We start from the raw sequence: 21,454 nt of genomic DNA on the forward strand, positions 1-21,454 counted from the left end.
AAAAAATTGAAATTGGTGCTTACCATAGTACCGCAGCGGTAAGCGTGCCATGAGTTCCCAATCTGAAAGGACGAAAAAATAAATTCTGTCGTATAATCATGAAGGCGCAACAATGATATGGCTAGTACAACATAAATAAAGTTTCAAAAAATAATAAAAAAATATCAATATTAGCAAAAAAAAATAAAAATAACAGAAATAAAAAATTCAAAATGGGAGAATCAGCGCTTGCAGCAATCTGAAGTCTGAACTGCAAGTTCTCGATCCTAAAGGATGAAAAAATTTAGAAAAAATATTATTTCAAAATGAAAAAAAAAATTGAAATTGGTGCTTACCATAGTACCGCGTCTCACAGCTGATCCTAAAAGTCGAGAAAAAAAAATAGAAAAATTAAAAAAAAAATCCTGAAAGCAAATTAGTGCTTACCGTTTTACCAAAGTATTTCATTGAAAAATTCTTTTAATACCAAATCTGACATAAAGAAGAGAAGAATGATAATAATTTTTTGGTCTTGAAAAACCACACTGTCCACACACTTTAACTAGTTTTTCTTATATTAACTTAGTTATTATTCATAATTTTTATTCGATTAAAAATGATTCATAATTGTAATAATTTTAATTTCTTTATACACGTTACATATAAAACAATTATTAAAAGAATAACTATTTAAAATAATTTTTATCAGCTTGTTTTATTATTTCTATTGTAAAGAATCAAATGCTGTAATGCTTTTTATAAAAAAGTCTATTTGACAAATCTATTTTTAAAAAAATGGTATGGTACAAATAAAATACATCTAATTATCTATCTAATTATTTCTCATAATCTTTTGATTGAACTATATTATGATCGAGTTTCCACAAAATATAATAAACTAATAAAGTGCTATCTACTGGAGTATGAATTTCGGAAACATTTTAAACTCTAACTCGCTCATAAATTAGTAAACTCCATCCCTATCTTTTATTTACCTAATATTTTTTTCTGATTATTTAAATTATTCTCTAATAGTGATTAATACAAATTATTTCTCAAATACTTTTTTGTTATTATTAAAAACAATCTTCAAGATAATTTTATTCAGAATTTGATTTGTCAAAAATAAAGGACCATTTTATTTTCAAAAGGATAAGAGCCAAGAATTTGGTTTTAAAGAATAGGAATGATTTCACTGGTAATTATTATAAAGATCAAGTGAAGAATTTTGATTATTCGTGACGTTAACCAATATAAATACCACCGTACTATTCTAATAATATTAGTCGATGCAAGAATTATACATATTAAATCAACCATGTTGTAACACCCAAATTTTTATGATCGATATATTATAAATTGAGGTGCAGCTTAATCTTTGAATTATAATTCCGGCCAAAATTTCCTTAATTCTGGCCAAATTCGTAATGCCGGCTTAAAATCGGTTAAAATTGAAAATGCGCAGTGATTGATATTGTAAATAAACTTACAACTTTATACTCGAAAAGAAATATTAAAATTTGACCTTCATGGTTATTTATTTGTAAATTTATAATAAATAAATATATATATACGTATTTATGAATCATACTATTTAAATAAAAAATGTCTATTTCAATTATTACTATAAATTGTTCTAAAGTTCTGTCTGTATAGCTGATAATAATGTTCTTACAAATTCACAAAGAGTACTATAAGTTGGTTCTTTTCCAAGTATAGTATCAACCGTCCAATTAACGACATCGCCACTTTCGAGAGTTATATTTTGTTCAAAGGCTTCATTGTGTTTTTCACTAAATACCTATATTTTCGATTTTTTTAATTATAATTATTATTTTATAAATAATTAATAATCATAAATAAATATCTCACCTCGATGGTATAATAAACATCTCTATCATCTCCGGTGGCCTCGCCTAATCCTTTATTAGTTTTAGGTTTTTCGCTAACCTTTAGTCTCTCAACGCGAGTTAATTGATAAGTAAAAGTTTCGCTAACTTTCTTTGTCGTAGATTTTTTGAAATCAATAGACTTGACTTCAAGATATCTAACGAGTGTGTCAAATGCTGTTCCTCTTTTACTTTTGATCTTCTTATCAACATTTTCATATGCGATCGTTGAAACTTCATTTGGGTTAACTGATATCCTTTTGCTAAATGTAGTAAATGGTTCTACATCATGACGAATAGCACGTCTTGTGGCTAAATTTATCGCAATATCAGATTTTCTGAATAAAAAAATTCAAAAATTTTAAAAGATAATCATTATTTAAAAACGATAAAAAAAATTAAATCTTACAAATTTAACATTGTCCAATCTATGTTTACAAGAGGTTCCCATTCTGATCCAACTTTAACTAAAGAAGCGTTGGCTCTATTAACACGCATGTAAACTTCACTAAATTCATCATTTGGCGAATTTCTTGCATCCGCTTTTATTTCAAAATACTCTGTATAATCCTTTTTTTTATCCGGACTAAAAAAACTATCGAATCTCTTATAGGTCGAGTTATCGTGTGTCACACTACGAAATATTTTATAAACGTTTTATTTAATAAATTTCGAATTTTTTTTTTTTTAAAAAAAAATATATAAAAAAATAAATTGAAGAACTCACTCTTCATCAAATCTTGATTTGATATCATATTTTGAAATTATACTTTCCAAATCATTAAAATTCCAAAGTTTTCCTTTAACTTCATCAGTTTTACTGAACATCGATTTCCCCAAGCTAATTAAATAATTAATTGAGGTTAACCATATTTTTTGAAATAATATCCTTTAAAATTTATTTACCTTCCATAAAAACGTACTTCTCCTTGATGTACGCGCACATACTCTAGTCTTAATATGTAAAATATGATGGATTAATATCAAATGGTATTAGAATATAATGTATTATTAAATTGATATTAAATACCCTTTTGTCAGCACATCGCTCATCCTAGCGAGATTATAACCCTTAATCCTTTAATAATAATATAAAGTAAGTAATAATGAATAATTTAACAACAATTAATAAAATAAAATGTAACATACTTTTTATCGAGAGCCAACCTTTCAGAATTTTCCAAACTTTTCGAATTAGGTTCATTTATATGGTGCGAAAGTATACAAACATCATTAAAATAATCCATTGCTGCATCTTTAAAATATGGATGATTGTTAGGGAGACGGAAACCGACTTTGAAATGTGCATGTACGTTTGAAAAATGTACTAGTGGAACGCGTTTATGGTTAAAAGTTTCTCGAAGCTGATTTTAAAGGTAAATAAAAAGTTAAATAATGGATCAACATTTTTAAGTCAATTATTACAATGTTAACTTAAAAATTTTCATACATAATTATTTTCTATTTGTCTTAATTTACGTTTCGCCTTTTCAACATCTTTACGTTTACCTTGGATGAATTCTATCCTCTATAAAGAAATTTCAAATAAAATTAATGTTATGGAAACGTAAAAATTAATATACACACTTAATAAATACAGTATATAATTACTCTGTCATCATATGAGATTTCACCATTAACATTACAACTTTTACAAATATCTCTCCAATAATCGACATGGGTAAATGGTCTCCATTGATTCGTTCCAAATAAACCATCTAACTCGGCAGGTATTCTTATTTGAGGATTAAATCTGTATAATCCTACTAAACCTACAGGAATTTCTTCTTCCTTTTTTTCAATCATAAGAGGAACAGTTTCCTTCATAGGTGGAGGTTTACCAGGAGCTGATTTTTCAAATTTGGGTTCTTTTTTCTTATAACGAGGCACGGCATAGCTTTGCTTTTCAGACTATGAATATAAAATACATACCAAGGATGTATTGTTAAGACTAAATTTAAAAGTATAAAACGTAATTATAATTTTTTTTACATACCTTTGACTTGAGAAGTTCGAATATATGATCACGCCTATTACAGTAAATAATTATTAATTAATATTAACTATTTATTTAAAATTAAAAATATATTACAACTTACGTTTTATTTAATTCATCATAGTCGGTGCCTTTTATATCGAATAACTGTCAGTTTAAAAAAAATATATATATATTATTATATATACAGTATATAAGCCATGTATATGTAATATTGTATATTCCGAAAGTAATAAATATGCTAATACATAAATTACATAAATGCAAACCTTCTTTTCCCTTATGTATTCGACTTTCACACCATGAGCATCCTCAAGTTTTCTATCAAAAAAATTTATAAATAAATAAAAGGGTATAGTTACAAAAAAAGTAAATATAACTTACCGACATTCCCCCTCTATTGAATTAATTTCTTCCTCACTATACGCCCAAAATGTTATAATACTGTATGAAATTTCTTCCGTATTTTCCATTTTTTTTTTATAAAATATTTTTATTAGTTGATATTTTAAGGTTAGAAGGCGGAATTTTATGTATTTATATATTTTTTTTTGTACCAATTATAAATCACGTGAAACAGGGATTGATACATATTTTCGGTTAGATTAGATTATATAAACAACAATAACCAACAATACTAACAATAACATAATAATATATGCACCTTGTCAATCTCCCCAATTTCGAGAACAAATACAACAAAAACAAAAAGTAGACCATTTATCCCAAAAGTTTATAACAATAAATTACTAGTAGATATGAAAACAAAAGTATAAATAATAATCTAGAATAAAAACCAATGACAAAATATTGCCATTTAATACAAGAAAAGAAATCCAAAAAACAAATCTGTTTAGTAACTTAGTATAACATTTTTAAAGTTTAATCCTTTATGACCGTTTTAAAAATTGTTTCGTATTTTATTAATTGTTAATTCGCCGTTCATACAAAGTTCATTAGTCAGAAGTATAACGAAGGACTACGTTTGATGACGTCATGTCCGGACGTCTGATAATTCCCAATTAATTCTGCTCATCTCAGAAACTGAACCTATTTTCCTTAGATAACAGATTTTGTAATTTAACTACTACTTCGTGCGGACTTAATAACGGTTTACATTTTCCTACAAATCTTACAAAGTATAAAGCATGAAGGTGTAAAAAAGAGTATAGACTAAGGACTATGACGATCTGGGTCAGATGATATTCATATCACCTAAATTGGTAAGCTTGCATGAAATATTTTCATATGAAACATTCAGCCACATAACTTGATTTTTATGATTAACTTACCGGATTTTTTAATTACTTGTACTGTACATTTTCAATATTAAAATGGTTGACTAAATTGCCACATTTTTTTTATTGTTCCTTAATTATAGAAAAATTATTTAAACTAATTCCTTAATTGTAATAATATTGTTGAATTAAATTTTCGCAATTAAAAAGAGCCCATTTTATAATTGATCATAAAGGCCATGGAAGAAATAACATTATGTACCGTATAATCAAAATATATAATATGATAATTACTGATTGCCACTGCATACAGTACCCGGGTCTATACTTGCCGCCCAAATAAATGGGATGGGACTTGGGAGTCCCAACCCATCCCATCCCAAATCCCATTTAATATATAATAATATTTATTTATTTTATGTGAAGCTGGAGGATAATATTTATCCTATAATTGCCAAAAATTAAAAATCACGTGACTCCGGCGAATAAATAGCAAAAACCTTTTTTTTAACATAAAATTTTTTCAATATAATACTCTTAAAAGATTTATTTTTTAATTCTTTATAATTTTTTTGTTTTGTAAAGTATTATCCTATTAAGCATTCATATTATTAATATTATTATCGTATAATCTGTAATTAATCAAAAGATATCATATCTTATAGTGTATATGCTAATAATTTAAATTTAAATTAGAAAACTAAGTCCTTTTTTATTGAATGCCAAGCCATTTTAATTAAATACTAAGCATTTTTTTGTTAAATACAAAGCCATTTTGTTAAATCCTAAGCTTTCATTTTTGTTAAACACTAAGCCACTTTTGTTAAATGCTAACATTTTTTGTTAAATACGAAGCCTTTTTTGTTAAACACTAAGCCTCTTTTGTTAAATGCTAACATTTTATGTTAAATATTAAGTCATTTTTATTAAATTTTAAGCCTTTTTTTATTAAGTACCAAGCCACTTTCTGTTAAATATTTAATTCTTAATTAATCAAAGTAGAATAAATCAGCTAAAAATAAAAATTCTGATTAATATAATATCAGTTACTAATCATTACAAATCAGTATTTTTCTGATTTATAGTTATTGCAATTTATAATTGATAGCAGATATTGATGTTAATTAAAGTTCTAATTTATAGCTAATTCTAAATTAATCCTAATATGATTTTTTACTTCAATTAAAAGCTTTTTTGTTTAATAAAATTTGGCTTAATACTGATAATTTGGCTTAGTTTCAAATACTTGCATCATCATTAAATAATGGAATTGACTTATTTGATGATAATGACCTTGAAGTTAATTTTGAAATATTAATGTGATCGAAGAAATTGTAGATTTAGAAGGAATAAATAATCAAGAACTAGAAATTACAAATTTTATTGATTTATCAATAAGTTTATTAAATAATAATAATAAGGATGAAAAAGAAGATGAAGTAAGTATAATGAACCATGGTCCATGAAGACTTAAATTTTGATGTTGATGAATTAATAAATAAGTTTGATGAATCAGTTTAATTAGTTTTCTATATTTATTATTTATTATATAGATAAATTTTTTATCATTTTAATAGATAGGTTAAAATAAAGTTTAAAATATTACATTTTGTTATAAAAGTTTATAATTTTGTAATGCGTTTTATAATAACAATGCAACATTAAAAAATTAATTCCAAAACACCGGCGAGTAAGACTGAATATCGAATTTCACTAACTGAAGACGCTCTCAATAATCCAACCGAATTGCGTGAGAATGCATGTGAAGAGGATTTTAATGTTATAGTAGATTTGTTAAAAGATAGTTATCCATTAGATAACTTGCATCTAAGAAAGCGTCGCGCGGAAGAAAAAATCAAAAAAATAATCGTGTATATTAGAAAATTATGTATCACGGGCTGTGACAAGTCATTTGTATTTATTTTTGCGTGGTGCGTCGTTCTATTACTGTATTGATAAAAATTTTTCTTGCATACCATCGGTCCCACAAATTTATTGACAATTTGAATAATATTCAAAAAAATATTATCAATAATTTCATCAGAACTTGAATTATTGAAGCAACTCATTACCGAGCTTGAGACTGAACGCGAAGTTGAAACAAATTATAGAAGAAATCTCCGGGCGCGAAGCTAAGATTACTGAACTCTCGTCTAGAGTCAGCATATGATTACTGAGCTTAAGACCAAAGTTTCGAAATCAGAACAGGATTACTCTGCGGTGATTGAGACTTGGGCAAATATAAAGTATAACAATCACGGTTCAGTTTCAGCAAGTACGATCACATACTAGACAGATATAGCAATTGGTATAACTATAGGAAAGGTACTTCTCGCAGGTATTGAACATCCACCGTACAGTCTTTATTATGAGTTGTCCAGAGAAATACAACCTAAATGGTTATGTATGGTCATACTAATAGCATCCATATTGTATTACTAAAAAACTATCACCAATCGTATAATTATTTCTCACTCTATATATCTCTCGTTAACTTAGGAGATGTCTTTAATTACTAGATAAATACTTAAAAATAAAAAGGGAATAAATTTATCGCAAAATTATAAAAGAATTTTTTTTCATATATATTGTTACTTTTATAAAGTTGATAAAATGTGCACGACAGATTACAAAGCGTATAATAGATAATTATATCAAAGCAAGAAATTCGGGGTTAAAACTGTCATATTGGCAAAAAATAAATGTTTATAAATGATACTCCATAGAAATGTAACGCATTCATGGAAATTAAACGGTCAAAATTAATATAAAGTATAAAATTTTTGTTCTCAATAATCCGACACGTTGCAATTCGAAATTTAAAAATCTAAAAGTAATCAATACAACATCACACTATATTGCTATATAACATTCGGAATTTCGGATACCGAATTATCTATCACGATAACTTAAAGCTGAAATCCTGCACCAAATAAGAAAGTGATTATAATGCGTGATTGTGATTGAACATTTCTTTCACCTCATGGAAAAAAAAAATAAATTATATTAAAAATAAACCCTTAATAATCTTTAATAATCATAAAAAATCGAGAAAATTAATAAGTGATAAAAAAATTAGGCGTTAAATTTCTTAAAAATGAGGCGGATCAGAATGTTCTCCTACTTTCCATTAAACGTAAAAATATTATTCAAACCCATATTCTAACCTCGATATACCGATATTCGATATACCGATATATTATTAAAAACTTGATATACCGATAAAATTTTATTTTCCCACTATATGTGAGGACATATAATATCGGTATAACTTTGATATAACGATATTTCCTAAAAATTCCATATATGTCCCGACATATCGTTATACAAAGGTTTGACTGTAACCTCATTTAATGAACTGAATGTTATTTGCTGTTCTAATTCTTCTAAATCATCATGTTTGTTTCATCGGCAATGGAAATTTGTTCGTCAGCCTCCTCAATAGGCGATTTGTCCAAGCATTGTGATTTACTATCAGAGAATACAGTTGCGGAGGAACCTTTTGTGGTTTTAATCTGAGTTCCTCTGTTTGACCTTGCAATCTCCGAATATTGCGAATTTGATGATGGTGATGTGTTTTCGAACGTGACCTTGAAAAATTAGAACCAACAGCCAACGTTCTGTCAATTCTCATTAAAAAATTACCTCGTCCCGATCTCTTCTTGTCATAAGTTTCACTCCACTGCTTATATTTTTAACGGTTCCTCCATTTACCACAGTCCCGTATTTAGATTCGGTTAGTGGATGTGAATTTGTTTTTGCGTGCGCTTCTTTTCGCTTTTGTACGATCTGGTTTAAGACCTTAGCGTGGAAATTCTGGAAATTAATAATAATTCTTAACTAATATTTCCTATCCCACTAGGACATCAGCCAACCTAGCAGGCCAACTGTGCCTTAGTGAATCCAATGCTGGATCAGCTAGCAGCCTTTGGCATCAGATAACCTAACAAGTTACCTATGCGCCAGCATCAGTTTCGTGGCTCAGCTAACAGCCTTGAATGACCGACAACCTAGCAGGCCCCCGCTCACATCACGACTTAAAGAACTTTTACTTACTAGTATAAATCCGTCGAGAAGCGATTGCGCTTTTATACTCCTCTCTCCTTGCGATGGGTTTTGAGACTTTTTGTGTATCTATCTATCTTTGTGTCCACACTCGTTTAAGAAATCAATAATACCCAAGTCTCAGGATTTCGTTTAAAATATTCATGATCTCTTGACATGACTAATACACGTTTTTTTGTAGAGTATAACTTTTACGCTTTAAACAAAATGAAATAACGGTATATATGAAGCCGATTGGGATCATCCACCGCTATATGCTTATGGTAACACAGGTGACATATTATGCAGGTGACATATAGAGATCAGACCACTCAAAAAAAAGTCGTTGAGATAAATATAAACAACGCGAACGAGGCAGTCAACGTGAACGGTGACGGTTAGACATCAGAGGGTGGTGTGGTAAGATTATTCAGCCGATTATTGCACAAATCCAGTAACATGCCAATCGGGGAATAATTTTTTCTGATGTCACAAAGTCCAAAATGTGAAACGTATGTATTATCTAATAACACATTCTAACCTGATACCAATGGTAAAAGTTTTCGATGAAAATTTCTGAAGTGTGCGAAATTTTATTGACTTTTCAGATATATAACTAATCAGAGTAGCGAGAGAAATATATAATGCTATCAAAGAGGGAGGGAGTACGCGGATCCCAGGTAATTTAATGCGAGTCCCAGCATCAAATTATTCTCACATTTACGGAAAATATCTATAGCTAATTTGTTTCTATTACTAATATTTCTAACTACAAGATTTTCCTTTTTCTACATTAGATTTTCGAAATAAATTTCCCACATACAGTATCTACAGAATTTGCGATAACAAAAAAAAACCTTCTTCTCGGTAAAACGATCTTAACAAAAAAAAGAAAAGAAAAATTATTTGTTTATTTATTTTTTTATTTATTCAAAATTTTTGGAAATCCGGAATGTAAAGAAGGACTATATTATTTTCTAACCAGGAAGAAATATATTATTATATGCAAAATATTAAACCATAATTAGTTTATACCATTTGCGTCACCTTTTAATTTTAAGAGCGCGTGGGGCATGTTGAACTTTATTAAATAGGCCAGCCATGCAAACCGGTAAAGACGGTATCGGTGGTTGCTTATTGAAATTTGATTACTTTAGGAAAGAAAAAAAGTGATAAAAACCTTTTCCTTCATTAATAATCCGATAAAAAAAAAATACGTAAAATAAACTTAAAGTGAGGCACTCTTCTAAAAAAAGTATGATTTATGAAATTATGCATGAAATAAAAACGTGACAAACTATGAAACAGTCACACAGCGTTTGATTATATTTAATATTTAGACCAAAAAGAGAAACTATAGTAACGCCATATTAGATTTTCACGCGGCTTATGCTCCATATATACGATAAAAAATGGTTGTACAACAGCTTTTCTTGGAATTTAAACAAAAATTGTAAAGTGAAAGTTAATCCGGTTAATGATATCCGGAGGATCATCCGGATGAAATAAAGTTTCTTTTCCGAAGCTTCGATTTATCAAATTTTAATTTCATGAAGTTGACTAACGAGTAACGACTACACGATTGACGGTCGTACATAGTTTATAGTTACATTCAAACTCCGATATAACGATATGTATCCATATAAAATATCGTCACATCAATATTTATACGCTCTCTCATATAGTGAGAAAGTAAAATTTTATCGTTATATCGAGGTTTTAATAGTCGAATATCGTTATATTTAAGTCTGACTGTATACTTTTTATTTTCTTCTTTATTGAGACAAATGATATCATTTATAATTTATCGATTATCATTGAAGTTTTCTTTTGAGAATTGTAAGAATAAATAGAAACATGAAATAAAAATTATGCATGGTGCTAAATCAAATATAATTATTATGGTATGTATCGAAAAATAAACTTTTAACCAATAAATTTTAAAGATTCATATGATCGTTTAAAAATTCGGATAGGATTAACCCGGATAAAACCTAATTTAATGAATGTATCCGGATTAACGATCCGGATTTGCATCCGAATTGCCTAAATAGATTTTTGTCACAGTGACGTGATTTTAGGACACGATTACTAAGGGGGGGGGCATCCGGAATTTACTTAAATTAACTAAAAAAAGGAACGATTTACAAATTTTTTTATTGCAGGTCATATTGTTGCCTTTTTATGGAATATTTAATAAATTGTACTCGAAAATTGATAAATTTGCATCCATTGTGAAATGAAAGCAAACTCTTTTTTTTCTTCAACCAACATGACATGTTCAAAAATATTTTCAGGAGATTTACCAGAATTAACAAATGAAATTATACAACATTTTAGAAAAGATTTTTCAACATTACATTCGTGTATTTTAGTTAATAGATTTTGGTGTCGTTTAGCGATTCCATTATTATGGGAAAGTCCTTTTTCAATTCCTACTCGAAATTGTCATTATATTGAAGTTTACTTACGCCATTTAAATGATGAAGGTAAAGCAAAATTTAATGAATATGGAATCAATAATGATTTATTAAGTTCAAATACATTATTCAACTATCCCAGTTTTATCAAACATTTAAATATAAGTAGCATTTATTTTTCTATTAAAGAGTGGGTTGGTACTTTGGTGATTAAGAATAATGAAAAACTAGAAAAATTAGTTTATAGATCATTATTTGAAGTGTTCCTTGAAAATGAAGGAATTTTAAATTCTTTTGAAATTGTGATGTTTATGAATATTGTAAATTTTAATGATACTATGGAATTAATTTTACAAAATCCAAATTTTATATATAATATTAGAAATTTAAAATTTCATACCTATAATATTTCATTTCAAAACATCGTTCCTTTTTTAAAATTTTTATGTTCTAATTGCAATTTAATCACATCACTTCATTTTTATTTTTATTTTGCTTTATCTAATATTAATGATTTTTCATTAATTGAAAAATATTTATCACAGATAATTATGTCACAACATAATCTCAAAATAATTTCATTTGGATCTAGTAATGCTATTTTATATCACCCATTTTTATCATTAAAAAATTCTAATTGTTCAAATACTTTAAATACGATTATATTTGATAATATTGATTTTAAAAATATAATTACTATTTTAAAAAAAGTATTCGATCATCTGAATGTTTTAGATTCTATTCATATCCTTTATTGTGATTCTTTGAATTCCGATTTTGTTCAACAAATCATTAAGGTTATTAAACCTTTTAAATTGAGATCTTTATTTATGAAGGAAATATTATACATTGAATCATTACATTTGTTATTACAAAAATGTGGAGATTATTTAGAAAATTTTGAATTTGGATCTATGCGTGAAGAATATGAAGAATCAAGACAACAATTTCTTAAATTAATTATGAAATATTGTACAAAAATTAGACGCTTTACTTCAACTATGCCTGATGATAATAATATTTATCAATTAATTGAAAATACTAAACAAACCATTAATTATCTTACTATTGATAATTATTATGACGAATTAGGTTCAATTGTATTACAAAACTTGGGTCAAGTTCTTCCTTTTAAATTAGAATATTTACGATTATCACTTTCATTTAATTCAAATGATTTTGAAATATTTTTAAAAAATTCTCAAAATACTTTTATTAAGAAATTATTAATTAGTAATATGATGCAAAATGAAAGTGTAAGTATTTTATTTTATATAAAAAAATATATTATGAGAAGGGAAAGGGTTAAATATTTGGCTTTTTCGGAATTTTTTCCTGATATTGATACGGATGAAGAATTGTTTTTTTTAGAACATGAAGTAAATGAATTTAAATTACATAATATTATAGTTCAAAAATATTCTGATTTATATATTTCTGTATATAATATTATTTACAATTTTAATAAGTAACTTGTTACACAATTTAATAAACTTGTACTGAATGTTGTATCTTAAAAATATAAGACGTATTACAATACAATTGAATGTAAATATAATGAAAATCTCTAGAGTACTAACAAGAGTTGAAGAACAGACTAGTTCCTGTAACATATATGATAATATGTGGTTATTTATGAAACATAAATATCAACTAACAATCGCCTTGAAATGTCTGCTAACTCCTGTACTAGATTTAATAGTAATTGAAGCCATTTTAGATAAATAAACAAAAAGTAAGATTTCTTCTTTTTTATTGCGCATTCCACTATAAAATTTGAGAATATAATAGTGTTATAGTTATAACTAAAAGCGGTAAAATAAGCTACTACTGTATTATATTATATTAAATATTTATCTTAAATTGGCCAGTACGTATAATTTAATATAATTCCCATTATATAAAAAATAAAGGTCAAAAAAAGAATTTCAAATAAAGCATTTCATCAAATATTTCCGATATTAACTTTAACGCTTTATAACGTAATATTCCTTCTGTCTTTACATAAATACATAATCCTAAAAGATTTTTAAGTGACGAAAAAAGACATCCGTTTCTATTTTAATAAACCTCAATGAATGATGTAAATAAAACATTTAAGTTAATTTTTTAAGTTAATTTTTTTTAAAGTAATTTACCCATGTTTTCATTTTATGATATTTGATACGAAAACAAAATATTTTTTGTCGAAATTACAATTTTGGTTGTTAATTCTTGAGTATTACAAATTATTTATATAAAAAATGTAATGTGATTTGTCATCACAAAGTTTAATTTATTAAAATTTAGTACTTGTAAAATTAAGCTTATTAAATGTAAGAAATTTTACTTTTAACATGTGAATCACTTGATTTTTACCCGGGAATTGTAATGTGATATTTATTTGAATAAATATTTTTTCATCAAAATTTAAACCTAATGACTTAACATGTAATTAGTCTGACTGATAGTTGTATTTACAGCTTATTCAAATTATTATAATTTGTTTTTTTACTTCCCATAGCTTATGACTTTATTGACGCAAATGTGCTTATCATTTAATGATTTAATTTCAAACTTAAATTGAATAAGAGATGATGCTCAGAAGGTGTGAGAGTACCCAAATAATATTTTTTTATCAATGTCGACGCTTTATAATATATAATTATATTTACTGTGCATGATAATTTCAGCACTTTAAATAACCAAGGGAGTTTTCACTAATTAAGTGGTTTTAAATTTTTAATGTATTTAGAAACATTCAGAATTTGAATTGTACTAATAAATTAGTTCCGTCAACGAAAATTTCCTTATTTTTTTTGTGATGATATTTAATATTCATTGTAAAATGCTTTATTTTATAAAAAATTATTACATATAAATCTGTAAAATTATTTTCAACGTAATAATGTCATCATCAATAAATTTCAATGGTTGGTAAAATCAAATGTACTATATTAATTCATTATAAATCTATATAAGAAATTCCTGTATTTTATAAGTAAAATCGTTATAACAGCTATTTTTTCATTGAAAATTATTTATCTGTTATTGATAAAAAACGAATAAAAAAATCGTAATGTTAACTTTTAAATAAAATTTGATTATTACAATAATATTTCATGAGACTTTTATTCAATAACAACTTCAATAAATAATTTCAAAATATTGTAGTTTATTATGTTATATATTGTATGAAGGTTTGATAAAAAAAAAAAGAAAGAATTTTTAATTCTTTTATTTTAAAACATGTTTCACAGTTAAGTAAAATTTTACATTAATTTCTCAAATATTAAATACTCAAATTTTTTTTATTTTTTTTTTGCATTATCCATATTAGGCTATAACAGCTATTAATTCCTTCATAATTTCTATAAATTGTACGAAAATAAAAATCCGGTCTGTCAGATGATGATCTTAGTTCCGAAACAATATTTTATTTTGTACGAGGCTTATATTATACAATTACTAAATTAATAATGGAGTTTGCCTGTTTACCTAAAAAGGATATTTTTTATTTGTAGCATTTCATTATATGTGTAATAGTTAATGTGGTATCACAACTGTCACATAATAAAAGGTCAATCAGCGGGTTTAACGGTTACACCATTTTTTTCGATTTCTAACAAATTGTTAAACACACTTTATAATAATTATGTCCACTATTCGAATAGAAATAGTTCAAGCTGCACTTATGAGAGCATTTACATTAATTGATTATAATATTCACAAAGGTTTTCATAAACATTATGAATTTATGCAACAAACAATTCTTGCTGATAATTCTCTTACAGAAGAAGAAAAAACTGAAGCAATAAGATTAAATAATAAAAATTATGATCGAGATAAAATTCGTTTGAATTCAGGAACAAGAAGAATTTGTGAAAATTGTAATCAAAAATGTTTAGCTACACTATATTGTGAATATTGTGTTCAAAGTTATTTAAAAGTTAATTTTTCAAATTGGACTTCTGGAAATAATGATATTGATAATTTAATAAAAAATTGTCAAATGGAAACACTTATACCAAATAAAATAATTGAATGGATCCCATATAATAATTTACAAAATATTGAATATCTAACAAGAGGTGGTTTCTCTAAAATTTATACAGCAGATTGGATTGATGGAAGATATAAAGAATGGGATTCTAATGAACGAAAATTAATAAGATATGGATCTCATGAAGTAATACTTAAACAATTAGAAAATGTTGAAAGTGCAAGTCAAAGTTGGTTTGAAGAGGTTTGTAATCTAAAAAAATTTAAGATATTTTCTTTATTTATAAGAAACTAAAATTCAAAATCATCTTTTATATATAGGCTAAATCACATTTAACAATAAGTAACAAATATGCTGAGATTGTTCAATGTTTTGGTTTAACACAAGATCCATCAAATGGAAATTATATGCTTGTTATGAGGAAATGTGATGTAAATTTAAGAGAATATTTACAACAAAATCATGATCAATTTATATGGAAAGAAAAAATTAGAATTACTTTTTTAATAATTAATGCATTTTATTGGATTCATGAAGAGAATTCAATTCATAGAGATTTGCATTCTGGAAATGTATTATATTCACAGTTAAATAATTCTTGGCATATTAGTGATCTTGGATTTTGTGGTCCTGCAAATAAATCATCAACATGCATATATGGAAATCTTCCTTATATTGCTCCTGAAGTTATTAATGGAAAAGAATATACTTTTAAATCTGATGTTTATAGTATTGCAATGCTTATGTGGGAAATTTCATCTGGACAGCTACCATTTATAAATTATGAACATGATTGTAATCTTGCAATTAATATTATTAATGGTATGAGACCAAAAATTATATCAGAAATTCCTTCAGAATATAAAAGTTTAATGGAACAATGTTGGGATGCTGATCCATTAAAAAGACCTGATATTAATACACTTAGATTTAAGATGAATGAAATTATGTCATATTATCAAAATAAACCAAATGAATTACCTCAACTAAAAGTAAAAATGGATAATGTAACAAATAATAATATTAGTAGTAAACTATTTACAAGTAAAATTCATAAATTTGAAAATTTGCCAGAACCAAAAAATGCAACGAAAGGTATGGCTATTTAATTATTATTGACTATTTATTCTTTTATTTAATATAATATTTATTTTAATTAATTTATAATAGAAGAACAAGAAGGTAACGTAAAGTATAATTCTTTAGTATAAAGTTTTAATTAATAATAAATTGAAATAATCTTTTTTTTAAATAGCATTTTATACTAGTAGTAAAAAATATGATTTTAGTAGTATTTCTGATAATTGTAAGTATATATTTTTAAAATAACATTGGATTTTAACTCTTAATGATGAAGATATCGCCAAAGATTTTCCAACTTTAAACAACAAATCACTCAAAAAAATGGTAAATAAACAAATAAATATAATGAACATAATAAAATAACAAATGATTTATTTTTATTATAGCTAGTATTTTTAGTACAATAAGTAATCAGTATACGTCAATTAATTTTAAGAATCGTAACGAAGGTAATTTATTTTTATATTAAACTTTTATAATAAATAAATACTAATTTGTATTTTAATTTTATATAATGATAAAGGATCCAGATTATTTAAAAAATTGAAAATGGAGAATGGTAAGTAAAAATATTTATTAATTTTTCCATTCTAATTTTTTTTGTACAATAACACTATTAAGTTGAAGAAAAGATAAATAATTGTTAAATTTGATTTATTTAATAATAGTAGATGTTCAAAATGACTATGATGAGAGAGAAATAATGCAACAACAATCAAATATTGATATTAATGGTAGGAATATAATTATTTATGTATATAATAGTTAATTAATTCTATTACTCTAATTTATCTTATTTTTATAGATGAAGTACAAAATAATCCAAAACTTCATTCAGAGGAACAATATGAATTTGAAATTCCTGATGGTTCGTCTATTCTTTCTATTCTTTAATATAAAATAATAAAATTTTTTTATTTATTAATTAATTTTTTTTTTTTATAGATGGATTTTAAACTATTTCTTATAAATTTTATTGATAGGAATATCAGTCAATTATTGAATTATTTAAACACTAAAGATTATAGTTTTAGGTAATTTCTTAGTTTGTAATTTAAATAATTCTTTTTTTTTTTGTATATGTATTAACTTATTCATTTATTAAATAAAAATACTTACAAATTTATTATATATTATATACTACAAATATTATGTGAACGTCGTATGATTTGTAAAATATATTAATTTAAGTATTAATATGCTATTTATTTAATAAGTATTTTAATTACAAATAATATACAGTAAATTACTCATTCATTTCTAAAACATTTTCGCATCTTTTATATAATTCACTTTCTGTTTGTGCATTATAATTCAAACATCTAAAACATGTAAATAAAGAAGCCCTTTTAATTATAATCTTATAAATCCATCAACTTCATTAGTATATATCGAAGTATTATTTGAACAATTCTCAATCATTTCCGAAGACGAAGATATTGTTGCGTCTGAAGTTATAAAAATAGATTGCTAGTCCACATCAGAGAACATATTCTTAGTTTATTATTCCTCCATTTCAAGATTATTTAGTCAAAACAAAAGGAGACCTAAAGAAAAGAGATATCGGGTGAAAGAAATATTCTTCAACCTTACAAAGTTTCAGACTGCCAGCAAAGGGAATTTATGATGAATATATTTTTCCATAAAGTAGTAATAAATTTTGAACCCTAAAAGAAAACCCAATAAAGAGAAGACCTAGACAGAGAAGATAAACCTAAAAAAAAGATGAAAAAAATATAAGATGAAACATTACCCACACTCCCAACCAACATACCTAAAGGAGGACGTAAAGAAAAAGGCCTAAAAGAAGACCTAATGAAGAGAAGACCTAAATATAGAGAAGATAGACCTAAAAAAAAAGATGACGAAAAAAAATAAAATGAAACACCACACTCCCAAACCCACACTCCCACACTCCCAACACTCCCACACTCCCAACACTCCCAACACTCCCAACACTCCCAACCCGCACTCCCACACTCCACTACCAACACTCCCAACCCGCACTCCCAGACAGAGAGAGGATAGACCTAAAAAAAAAAGATGACGAAAAAAAAATAAAACACCACACTCCCAAACCCACACTCCCACACTCCCACACTCCCAACCCGCCCACACTCCCACACCCCACCCACACTCCCAACCTACATACCCAAAGGAGGACGTAAAGAAAAAGGCCTGAAAGAAAACCTAATGAAGAGAAGTCCTAGACAGAGAGAAGATAGACCCGACGAATAAAAAAGAGGTGGTATTGAGGGTATATAAATACTTTTTTCAAATACATAGTGACTAATAATGAGATAATATCTTTCCGTTTCTTCCGACTGTTTTTTACAATCACAAAACTTGCTTTTCTATAAAATATTGGAAGAATGAAAAAAAAAAGTGTCAAAATGACGTTAGAGTTGTCAAAATGACTAATAATTGAATCATAGAAAAAATCATATGTTCATGATCAATAAAAATAGACTTTTCGTACTACTCATATTGGTGGCACATCAAGTATTTTCCTATAGTATCTTTGTAATCTTGCGCAATACAATTGTTTAACAATAAGGGGCTGACTGAACTAGGAAAGAATAGCAGATAATCGCATTATTAATTATTATTTATTTATTTTATGTGAAGACGGACAGACTATTAACAGGACATAAACGTAACTGTGCTATCCTACTTCTAGCTATCATCCCCCCGAAGATGGACCCGAACTTCTTTAAATCCAATGAGCCAGAATGATCCCCTCCCCTACCAGAAAGAAACCAATGAACCGAAAGAAAGAAAATGATAAAGGACACTGACTAAATATTAAGAAGTTGTGGCAATCTACACATTATAAATAGCAAAATTCAATTAATTGACGAGCATTAATCCGTATTTTTCTTTCAACCACAAGGGTTGCCACCTGTAAATACTGTAAGAGGTGGAATGGTTTACACTATTTTAAGTTGTGAAAAATCTAACGTAAAAAAAAGGACTAAAATGCTAAAAAGCATGTACAAAAAGAAACTAATATATGTATAAGTGGTTATGTTAAAATGACTAACGAGTACTTAAGTAGTACGAGTAGAGGAACTGTTTTCTAAATCCTTTGAAGCGGATAATATACAAACTTTTTTATCTATATGATAGCCATAGTGAGTATCTAAATTGCCATTATCTCTGGCCTTTCATTTAAGCGGTCGATCGTCCATGATAGCACAAGGCTGATATGCCAGACTATAATCTTTCTTATAGTATTCCATGTAAAAGATATCTTCCTCATTGCTAACCCGAGAACGTAAGTCTGCTAAGATTTCAGTATCTTCCTGTTTTTTCCGATCAAATTCTTTTAGTTTTTGTAAGTGACATTTTTCGCGTTTTTTGCGTTCGCTGTTATTAATCGGTCCAGTTACAATTGGTAATTCAGGAGGTACTGACGATGAAATCTCTAATAATTTCATTTCATATTCATGTTTGTGGTTTGTGACTTGCATTACAAGACTGCAAAGATTACTCCGATATTCGCCTTGATCAGGGGTGGTTTCCCATTGTATTCCAGCGTCGATTTTTCCTTGTAGATATTTGGTCCTTGATACGTGTTCATCATAAATTACTTTCATGAAGGCTAACCAGCCATCACTGCCGACTGCAAGCGGTTGTAAATTCTTTTTCCAGATTTTACCACGAGAAGGTTGATTAAATCGGCCTCCTTCGTAAATATCATATGGAGGAATTAAAGGAATGTAATGTTCAGGTACATTCTCCCAAATGTTTGTATTGACTGGGGATATAGAATTAGCCGTCGGTGTAGGTGCGACAGAGCTATCGTTGCAAATCGGTTCCACTATAGCAGGTACAGATACTGTCCTTGGTTTATGAAAAGGGATTGGAAAGGTATAATAACCTTTTGTCGGTATGACAAATCTTTTCTTGTATCGAAGATGTTTAATGGGAGTGATAAAACTTTGATTTTCTTGGAATAATAATTTGTGATGTCGTGCAACGTGGAGTTTATCATCCGGTAGCGCATTGTCATCCAACTTGGCGTTATGAAAAGTGTGTCTAATCAGACCATTAAAACGTGCTTCTTGTCTTTTCTTTACCTTTGGACAAGAACTGGGAGTGAATTGAAAATTCCCATAAGTTTTGCCATAAATAAAATCAAGTCCTTTTGTAGCAACGACGTTAGTATTATATGCGTGGTATGATGTGGTGAAAGAGATTCCCAATCGGGTCGAAAAATTCTGATGAAATTTCTTTTTAGTCCATCTGTTGTAGAGGCGAGATGCGTGGAAATCTTTGAATGTTTTGCAACGACTAAAGTCAGGAATTTTGTTATCCTTCGAAATATAGTATAGAACTAGATTCTTATGGTGGATGATACAGGCATGACGATCATGTGACATTGTAAAAGGGACCGGGATAGAGCAAGTCGCAGTAGTATTGGGAAGTAAACCTACTGTGTGAGTGTGATTGCATGGGAGGTAAATTCCAAAATAAAATCTATATTTTTTATACGAAAAATTAAAAAAAGTTTTAGTCATATGATTATTTTTGTCTTTTTTTTGGGCACATGATCTTATAAAATCCAAACGCTCCAATAGTTTTTTACGAATAAGTGTAAAAAATTTGTCTTGCAATTTTCGAGGAATAACTTTTTGTGTTGAAAAAAAGTGCGTGAGCTGTTTCGATATTTGAAATTTGAAATTAGGGAGTCGGCTCGTGGATTCATGATTAATCGGGTTAGAGGACATATGATAATCATTTGTGTAAATCTTCAATTGAAGTTGATTGGTGTCTGGTAAATGATCAACCAGCTCAAAAAAGAAACTTTTTGAGCGCCT

At 27.3% G+C, this 21,454-nt stretch overlaps 5 protein-coding genes across 5 annotated transcripts; 2 read left to right on the forward strand and 3 right to left on the reverse strand.

The window, feature by feature from the left end:
* Nucleotides 1-1,478: 1,478 nt before the first annotated feature.
* Nucleotides 1,479-4,374, reverse strand: OCT59_000155 (uncharacterized protein). Its single transcript, XM_066138630.1, has 13 exons — nucleotides 4,249-4,374; nucleotides 4,134-4,185; nucleotides 3,968-4,011; nucleotides 3,865-3,898; nucleotides 3,480-3,779; nucleotides 3,319-3,396; nucleotides 3,018-3,232; nucleotides 2,899-2,946; nucleotides 2,775-2,822; nucleotides 2,596-2,709; nucleotides 2,278-2,502; nucleotides 1,852-2,206; nucleotides 1,479-1,780 (listed from the first exon to the last, which is right to left on the reverse strand). Exons 1-13 carry the CDS (start codon nucleotides 4,335-4,337, stop codon nucleotides 1,616-1,618), a joined length of 1,767 nt encoding a protein of 588 aa, XP_065988109.1. The 5' UTR covers nucleotides 4,338-4,374; the 3' UTR covers nucleotides 1,479-1,615.
* Nucleotides 4,375-8,488: 4,114 nt separating this feature from the next.
* Nucleotides 8,489-9,325, reverse strand: OCT59_000156 (uncharacterized protein; the record flags this gene model as incomplete). Its single annotated transcript, XM_066138631.1, has 3 exons — nucleotides 8,489-8,692; nucleotides 8,748-8,903; nucleotides 9,281-9,325. The coding sequence occupies 3 exons, from the start codon at nucleotides 9,323-9,325 to the stop codon at nucleotides 8,489-8,491; spliced, it is 405 nt and encodes a 134-aa protein (XP_065988110.1).
* Nucleotides 9,326-11,418: 2,093 nt separating this feature from the next.
* OCT59_000157 (uncharacterized protein) lies at nucleotides 11,419-11,725 on the forward strand (the record flags this gene model as incomplete). The annotated part of the gene is made up of 2 exons (XM_066138632.1): nucleotides 11,419-11,635; nucleotides 11,709-11,725. 2 exons carry the CDS (start codon nucleotides 11,419-11,421, stop codon nucleotides 11,723-11,725), a joined length of 234 nt encoding a protein of 77 aa, XP_065988111.1.
* A 4,821-nt stretch (nucleotides 11,726-16,546) lies between these two features.
* Nucleotides 16,547-17,587, forward strand: OCT59_000158 (uncharacterized protein; the record flags this gene model as incomplete). The annotated part of the gene is made up of 8 exons (XM_066138633.1): nucleotides 16,547-16,643; nucleotides 16,719-16,730; nucleotides 16,804-16,854; nucleotides 17,018-17,080; nucleotides 17,155-17,190; nucleotides 17,300-17,365; nucleotides 17,437-17,499; nucleotides 17,577-17,587. The coding sequence occupies 8 exons, from the start codon at nucleotides 16,547-16,549 to the stop codon at nucleotides 17,585-17,587; spliced, it is 399 nt and encodes a 132-aa protein (XP_065988112.1).
* Nucleotides 17,588-19,798: 2,211 nt separating this feature from the next.
* Nucleotides 19,799-21,016, reverse strand: OCT59_000159 (uncharacterized protein; the record flags this gene model as incomplete). Its single annotated transcript, XM_025317230.2, has 1 exon — nucleotides 19,799-21,016. One exon carries the CDS (start codon nucleotides 21,014-21,016, stop codon nucleotides 19,799-19,801), a length of 1,218 nt encoding a protein of 405 aa, XP_025178672.1.
* Nucleotides 21,017-21,454: the final 438 nt, after the last annotated feature.

This window comes from Rhizophagus irregularis, chromosome 1 (assembly GCF_026210795.1).
Source record: "Rhizophagus irregularis chromosome 1, complete sequence".
In the NCBI taxonomy this organism is placed as follows: domain Eukaryota; kingdom Fungi; phylum Glomeromycota; class Glomeromycetes; order Glomerales; family Glomeraceae; genus Rhizophagus; species Rhizophagus irregularis.